Source organism: Mizuhopecten yessoensis, unplaced genomic scaffold, assembly GCF_002113885.1.
Source record: "Mizuhopecten yessoensis strain PY_sf001 unplaced genomic scaffold, ASM211388v2 scaffold10059, whole genome shotgun sequence".
In the NCBI taxonomy this organism is placed as follows: Eukaryota; Metazoa; Mollusca; class Bivalvia; order Pectinida; family Pectinidae; genus Mizuhopecten; species Mizuhopecten yessoensis.
This window is the reverse complement of record NW_018408358.1, coordinates 605829-614695: the sequence shown is the minus strand read 5'-3', so window position 1 is coordinate 614695 and position 8867 is coordinate 605829. Positions and strand designations below refer to the sequence as shown.

The window sequence follows — 8867 nt, the reverse complement described above, 5'->3', positions numbered from 1 at the left end:
CTGTCGCACGGCAGTTTGGTGTTGGCCCGTGTACAATTAACCGTCTCTGTACACGTTTCCGTGCTACTGAGTTAGTTTCCGATCGTCCCAGTAGCGGTCGTCCGCGTGTAACGACCGCACGAAAAGACAGGGCGATTCGATTGTCGCACTTGCGCAACTGATTCAAGACTGCTGTAAAGACTGCGTTGCGTACCTTAGGTACTCATGGCAGACCCATTAGTCCTCAAACTGTCATGAACCGCTTGCAGTATTGTAAAGAGTAGACTTGTCCCTTCATATTGATATAAACTTTTTACAAATTTCCCAAAATATCATAGGCTATTGATTGCATAATTTAATTGTGCGTTTCATTTTTTTGTTCAGTATAGTTAAGGGATAAGTTCGTGTGTGTCTTAAAAAGTCAGCATTACATATCAAAGCTTAATATATTAACCACTGGTACGACATTGTTTAAGATAATGCATATTCTGTGTTTCGTAGGAAGACATTGATTCAATATATACAATAAGTTTAGAACCCTTCAACTAGGGTCATTGGTTTAAGATGGTAGTAATGACAACACAAATTAAATCGATGAAACTGATTTGTTTTATTTACAATATAAACGAAAAATATGTGTACTGGTACGGCAATATTTTCAGCCATCAGACTTATATAACAAAACGTATTGGTGCTCGACAATTAAAACAGTGAATTTCAGAGTGATTAATAAATCCATTTACTGAAACAGTAGAACTATACTGTAATGTCCAAACTTAAAAAAAATCAATATAACATGTTGTTACTGTAAATAATGAACAAGATAAAGATAAAAGAAGTTATCTCCAATAAATAGTGATACTGTACTGACTCCTACACAACGTCACATGTGCAACTGAGAGCGTCTAGTTATTTAATGGTATGACGCAATAATTTACGTCACAACACCATACCTGCCATTAAATGTACAGTAAATGATCAAAAGATTCGAAAAAATGATTAAACAGTATGTTCAAATGGGAAAAAAAGATGTACTTATTTTTTGCAATTAATCTCAAATGCTTATGTTTTAGATGACTTTATAATGATAGAACTTACTTTAGTTTGAAAGAGAGACTTAATACTGATATACACTACGAAGTTTAGTTAGATAGATATAAATAAACCGTGTCATGAATTGAATTAAAGTTTGTTAAGAATGTAATGCTAGCTATTTACATTCAATGATTTGTACTTTGTCTAAAGAGAGTTATAATTTGTTTGTTCCTTTGCTACAAAAGTTGATTAAAACATAAATAATGTTACCATACATTTGGATTATAAACAAATCATAACAACACTATCTAGGCTATAATTATATTTACATTTGATTTACATCAAGGCAAATATTGACGTCTTCAGTTTCATTGTTGTCAACACTCAATTTGTTTCTCAAAGAACTGTTCAAAGTAACTAGACGACACATAACTTCTCTATCGAAATGTAAAAATAATTAATGAATTAATTATGTCCTTTAACATATAATTATATAGGTGACAAACCTAGATAAAGCCTAACCGGGCGTTATTAAGTTTGTCATCAATAGCAATGTGTGCTATAGGAACATAGCAACGTTTGCAAAATTATTCAATTATTATGAACATGCCATGAGTTAACAAATCAATGTCTTGTGTTGTCAGTTGCATTGACCGAGGTAAGGTCGGGAGTCCATGATTTCATGTTTCTTCTATCATCCTTAGAAACAACTTCAAAGGAAACAATACCATGACGTCACGGGAGAACATAACAAAAAATAGGCGGTCAAAACAACAATGCTTAGAACCGATCATGCATGGTCATTGCCCAAACTAACCGAATATAAAACAAATGAAGACGGCATATTAAAACGTAAAAAAATATATTCACCTTCGTAGTTTTTTCCCTATTATGACGCTCAAAACTATATGAATATGAATAAAATGAAAAATCAAAATGATCATAAGACAATGATCATATTGACATGAAGCAAAGATTCTATGTGATTAAATGCTTTGAAAAATAAAATGGGATTATGCATTATTTAGTACAATGGGATAATACTAATAATGCGACGTCTTCAAAATGTTATTTTACCGTGATCTGTATTTATCTTCACATTTTGTATTTTATTATGATATAACATAAATTTAGGACTCTATAATTATTTCCTACCTGTGATACATTAACGGTAAAAAAAGGAAACGTGTGATCAAATCAGGTAACCATAAAAAGTCTGTATAATTGACTTGTCATCACTGTCATTATATAAAAAAAAAATTAAAGTTCATTTGCGGCGTTGGCGGTTGTAATGTATGGCTTGGAGACATTTCTACTGCCACTTTAATGTTATGTAATCTGTTTGTATCTGTTCTCACCTGTTTATAGCTCCATCACATACACTGAACCATCGAAACAGCCGACCCAAACATGTCCACACCTGTCTACACACACAGCCGTTGGACCCATTAATCCATGTCTATCGTCTAGGAGACACTGGGCCGTTCTATCATTCCCCGATATGACGTATACCTGGTTAGTGATGAAGTCTGGTACAAACACTCTGTCATATCTATCACGTGCTATATCACATTGCATCGTCTTCTCTATCGTCCGACCATGGTCCAATCTCCCACTCCAATTATGTATGACCTGATCAGTTATGTTGATGACAACCATTTCTTTACAATAGCGACCAAAATTGCCAATGGTAACAGCTATATATCCTGTTGTCAAACATACGATACTCAGCATACCATAGGCATGGGCTTGTAACGACATGCCGAACGAAATTTGTCTGATCCTCTCCCCAGACATGTTCAGTACCTGTATTGTTTTAGTGCGAGTAGTAACGAATACCTCGTCACTGTCACTGACACTGATACCATAGGCTTGTAACGGACTGATGTCAGTAAATCTGGTTATTTGTCTGTCTTTGGATAATTTGTGTATCAGTGGCGAACCACCACAACACGTGATCAGTAGTTCTTCTGTGTTGGTCAATGTCAGACACCACGGGTTAAAGTCAAGCTTGACTGACTCTGTGACCTTGCCGTTCTTGTTGACTTTTATCAATTCATTAGATCCAGATGCTGACGTCCATACCTGAGTGTCGTCAATAGGACATATCGAGTTGATTTGTCTCACATGTATTAGATATGCACCAATCTGACGAACCTGTTTACTGTTAATGTTTCTCTGCTCATACCTGCAGTCTCCATTCTTTAATATGCAATCAGGCATTAAGTGGGATAGGCGAGTTTGTACAGTTTGGAGAATGACATATGCGCTCTCTTTAAATGATTTGCTATCCCTTTTACGCTTTGTTAGAGTACTGACGTGCCCGTCTAGACTGGACTTTAGATTCTTTAATTGATCGTGCATGTAAAGTTTTTGTGAAACAACTTCCTCTTCCAAATGTTTGAATGTGTGCTGTTTGTGTTTCTGGGTAAAACACATGGAGCACATAACGACGTGACACTCTGTACAGTACAGATCACATGATTTACCGGGATGTGTCGTACATACCTCTGGGAGAACTGCACCATTTTGTCTTGTTGCTTTTGTTATTTGCACAACGACGTCATTTCGTGTCTTTCTCGCGCGTTGATGACCCTCAAAACAGCGTTCACACAGAGCCTCCTGGCAGTCATTACAGTACCAGTTAACGTCCTGTATGCTTTCACACCAAGCACACGTGTTGGGCACGTGTACCTGGGCGCAGCAGATAGCTAACTTACTTGCCATTGCTATTAACGTTTTGATAAATCCTGTGAAAGCTAACCATATCTTACAGGCCGCCATTTACATTTGTTCGGAATTAAACTTCCTTCTTCAATTGCTCGTTATGTTGTTTGAATCACGTGTGTTTGGTTTTTCAAACGAGTCCTATTCAATGCTTATAACAGAGGCACATACCTTTAACGCAGTGTACTGTGAAGTAAATAACACGCTATCCATGTCGGTTTATATACATACATTTAACATGATGCCAAATAACAATAGATTCAGATAAATGTTTAAAACTTTAAATGAGTTAACTATGTTTAAGAATACTGACTATTTATATGCTCACAAAGGTTATCGATATCTGAAAACCATTGTACTGTGAAGTCAAATACACGTATCTATACTGGCTGACGTATACACATATAACAAATGGTCGATGAAGAATGGATTGCTGAATTTTAATGAATATACTTTGAATATGCTAATAGGGGAAATCTAAAGTAGGAGCACGATTAACGTTTCTTTTAACAAAATCTATACAAACTAATCCGATGATTTTATGGACTATAACCTGCACACGCACCCAAGTGACCGTTTGCATATCAAAGCGTCCACAATTTAACGATTTAACAACGGATATGCAATACGAACGCGCACATATTGCAGCATTTTAAGATTGATTGATTCATTTTACTGAATGAGAAAAATGTGAAACAGGGAAGTGAAATAAGGTACATCTTTCATATTTATTCTGCACTTCTGCGGTTCCTCAATGTACGTTACACGTTATCACAATGACTATAAAACAGTAAATTATAGGGCTGATCTGTCAGTTTACTGTACACATACGCAGAAATAATAGTGAATTGCATGGAATTGGTCATAAATAAACATTCATTGTTGTATTAGAAATTATCGAAATAGAAATGGACCTTTCCAAGTTTAATTGTATCTTGTTATGAACAGGTAAGTGGTTACAGATAACGCTGTCTTAGTTTTAATTTTATCTGCAAGTACAGTACATATATGCATATGACCGTACATCTACACCTGTCGATTAAGGTCGTTTAAAACAATTTTGGCACTCGGTATGTCCATATCTGTTTTGTCAGCTATAGGTTTTATGGCAAAATCCACCTTTAATTTCGCTTTTTTTATGAACAGCCGATTGTTTTTAGCTCACCTGCCCGAAGGGCAAGTGAGCTTATGTTATGGTGCGGCATCCGTCGTCCGTCTTTCCGGCGTCAACTTTTTGCTTGAAACAACTTCTTCTCAACAACCAAAAGGCCTAGGAAGATGACATTTAGTAAGTAGCATGCTTGGATCAAGGGCTACCAAGTTTGTTCAAAAAAATGACCTTGACCCACTTTCAAGGTCACAGGGGTCAAATATGTTAAAATCTTCAAACACCTTCTTCTCAATAACAATAAAGCCCAGGGTACTGATATTGGGCCTGTAGCATGCTGGGATAAAAAGCTACCAAGTTTGTTAAAATGAATGACCTTGACCCATTTTTAAGGTCACTGGTGTCAGATGTCTATAAAATCTTCAAACAACTTCTTCTTAATAACCAAATGGCCCATGATACTGATATTGGGCCTGTATCATGCTGGGATGAAGGACTACCAAGTTTGTTCGAATGAATGACCTTGACGACCAACTTTCAAGGTCATTGGGGTCAGATGTCTTTAAATTCTTCAAACAACTTCTTCTTAATAACCAAAAGGCCCAGGGTACTGATGTTGGGTCTGCAGCATGCTGGGATGAAGGGCTACCAAGTGTTTAAATGAATGACCTTGACCCACTTTCAAGGTTACAGGGGTCAAATGTCGTAAAATCTTCAATCAACTTCTACTCAAAAACCAAAAAGGCCATGGTACTGAAATTCGGCCTGTAGCATTCTGAGATGAAGGGCTACCAAGTTTGTTCAAATGACTGACCTTGACCCACTTTCAATGTTACAGGGGTCAAATGTCGTAAAATCTTCAAATAACTTCTTCTAATTAACCAAAATGCCCAGTGTACTGATATTGGGTCTGCAGCATGCTGGGCTGAAGGGCTACCAAGTTTGTTCAAATGAATGACCTTGACCCACTTTCAAGGTTACAGGGGTCAAATGTCGTAAAATCTTCAAACAACTTGTTCTCAACAACCAAAAAGCCTGGGGTACTGATATTAGGTCTGCAGCATGCTGGGATGAAGGGCTACCAAGTTTGTTCAAATGAATGACCTTGACCTACTTTCAAGGTTACAGGGGTCAAATGTCGTAAAACCTTCAAGCGGTTCTGTAGCATGCTGGGATGAAGGGCTACCAAGTTTGTTCAAATGAATGACCCTGACCCACTTTCAAGGTTACAGGGGTCGAATGTCGTAAAATCTTCAAACAACTTCTTCTCAATAGCCAAAAGCCCAGGGTACTGATATTGGGTCTGCAGCATGCTGGATGAAGGGCTACCAAATTTGTTCAAATGAATGACCTTGACACACTTTCAAGGTCACTGGGGTCAGATGTCTTAAAATCTTCAAACAATTTCTTCACAATAACCAAAAGCCCAGGGTACTGATATTGGGTCTGCAGCATGCTGGGATGAAGGGCTACCAAGTTTGTTCAAATGAATGACCTTGACCAACTTTCAAGGTCACAGGGTCAAATGTCGTAAAATCTTCAAGCGACTTCTTTTCAATAAGCAAAAGGGCCATGGTACTGAAATTGGTTCTGTAGCATGCTGGGATGAAGGACTACCATGTTAGTTCAAATGATTGACCTTGATCCATTTTCAACCTAATGTCCCTGTTCAACAATCAAGGTCAGAGGCGTCATATGTTTAAATCTTTTAATAGGTTCTTATAAAATCATAAGATTACAAGTGTTAGAATAATAACAGGTGAGCGATGCAGGCCCATTGGGCCTCTTGTTTTCCTGTCAAAAACAATACATTGACCAACCTCCGCTCACTTCATCTAATGTGTGTTTACTCATACAAAACGCTGTTTATGGCATTACATCTCCCCTACATCCAATATTCTCCCTGTAAAGCCGTTGCAGCCCGGCCTGTAGAAATTTAGTGTTATATGTAAGTCTGTATGATTGATAGGTAATCAGTGAAGATGTATATCTAATAACCTTTTATGGATTCAAAAATAATTTCCAACACGTTTAATGGCATTTTCTAGCGCTACATACTTCTGCTTTTGTCAACCGGAACTTTACAAGCCAATACGATGCACCCCTGAATTTTTTACCAAATATAAATCCTCTATCACATATTAAAATCTTCTCAAACTATGATTTTTGCAAAGTAAAATATCTGTAAAAATGTATTCCATAAAAATCTGTCAAACATTATCCTTTGAAATACTAATTCATGGTATCTTACAGACAGATAAAGCATGCAGTTAGTTATCAACAACTTTGTTGAACTGTTTATGTTTATCTCGCATGATTTAATGACCAGCGTCTATATAAATCAAGTAAAAGCATGCTCTTTCCTGTATACCGCAATATCTAAACCACGCTTTGCTGTACATTTTAAGATATACACACCTATAACGATGGATGCACAACAAAGCCGACGAAAACAGGTTTATCAACGATCACAAACCTAAAAACGTTTGTGCTTTATTATTATTTTTAAGCATAAGCATGTAGTTTTGAAACCCTTACCATAACACCTGAACCCCAATGAAAAACCTGGAAAAACAATGTCAGAATGGCATAATGTATTTGCAACCAGTAGTGTTGACTCCGCGTATCTTGCATTAGTACTGATCTTGATTAATATTTACTACGGATTATATCTGATGACAATAACATCACAAACTAAATTTATCTCTTCAAAAATGCAAATTCGAAACATTTTATACCATACGTCCTGTATGTATTAACACATGTTTTTAGTTTAAGAACTTATCTATGCCTCATAACTACAATATACTAAGAGCAGTGTCATACAGCCTATAGTGATTCTGTTCTTTATACAAATTGATTTGAAATTCATAATGATAATTTCTAGTCAACAAAATTGATGAAAATACGAAACGAATACGTGAATGAAATTTGCACCAACCCAATTCATCATTACACTTAACCACTGTAGCCCCTTTGTACTTGACCAGATCAAAGAAACCCGAGCAAAGAAAACACAGAATCTAAATCCAACGAGAACACTCGGTCTAAGCAATGCTCTGGTGTAAATCTACCTTATGTTTTAAATAGCTTGTATGATCTCATGTTACAAAAGTTAAACATTAAACCGGAATAATCAACAACAAAAATAAGACAAGCTTGTTAGCCCTCTGAAAGGTATACAAGGAAAGGTATATAGGTAAACTGATTATATTAAAGTTTAAATAGATACATATCCATAAAGAACTTTCTTTAAGAAAATTTTAACGATTGCGTAAGAAAGCATACACCTAGTGGGACGTCGCAGGCTGTCATGTATTGTCTGGCTATATCGTGTTTCTATACAAAGGCATTTTACGGTCTTCACCTTTGACCTGCTTTCAAGCAACGGGATGTCGATTACTGCCGGAATAAAATACCTGCATCTCAGAACTTCACTAAGTTAATATATTTTATTTAAAAAAAAACTTTGTCAATATCTAAACGGAAAATTGTGGTGATGTCATACGGTCGGCCTATTGTATACTGACAAGATAATTATTGTCTGTATTGCATTATATCATTCAAAAGATTGCCTATACCCCTTATTTAAGCAGACACTTATACAAGCAAAATACTACTTAATGTGACACGGTAGGTTATCTTGCATATTCTTATGATACTACTGTTTCCGGAAAAAAGTAATCAAAAAACATCTTCACGTTTGACCTGCCGTCAATATTGAGGATTTGTGTTATCTTCATAAGTACGTCGCGGGTGACTTCTATTTGTATTTTTTTGTGTATTTCCACTCCAGTAATGAGTGAAAATAACTATGGTGGGTGTCATTGTACGTCATAATTATTTTCTCTGGCAATAATATATTTATCTGGTTTGTTATCCTAATTGTTTATGTTGCTATTTTTTTTTGTATTTTTTTTTTTGTAATGTTTTTTATTCGCATTGCAGTTTCTCACAAATCTTAGCCAATAGACATTTCAGTAAATATTCTTAAATAGGAGATAGTAATGAATGATCT

The 8867-nt window shown here is 36.1% G+C and overlaps 1 protein-coding gene across 1 annotated transcript; it reads right to left on the bottom strand.

Annotated features, from left to right (window-relative positions):
• Nucleotides 1–576: 576 nt before the first annotated feature.
• On the bottom strand, nt 577–3888 carry LOC110459411. Its single transcript, XM_021511645.1, has one exon. It carries the CDS (start codon nt 3796–3798, stop codon nt 2377–2379), a length of 1422 nt encoding a protein of 473 aa, XP_021367320.1. The 5' UTR covers nt 3799–3888; the 3' UTR covers nt 577–2376.
• Between the last annotated feature and the right edge of the window lie 4979 nt (nt 3889–8867).

Excerpts from the sequence above, each read along its gene's own strand:
- LOC110459411 (XM_021511645.1), bottom strand. The coding sequence starts at position 3,798 with ATGGCGGCCTGTAAGATATGGTTAGCTTTCACAGGATTTATCAAAACG.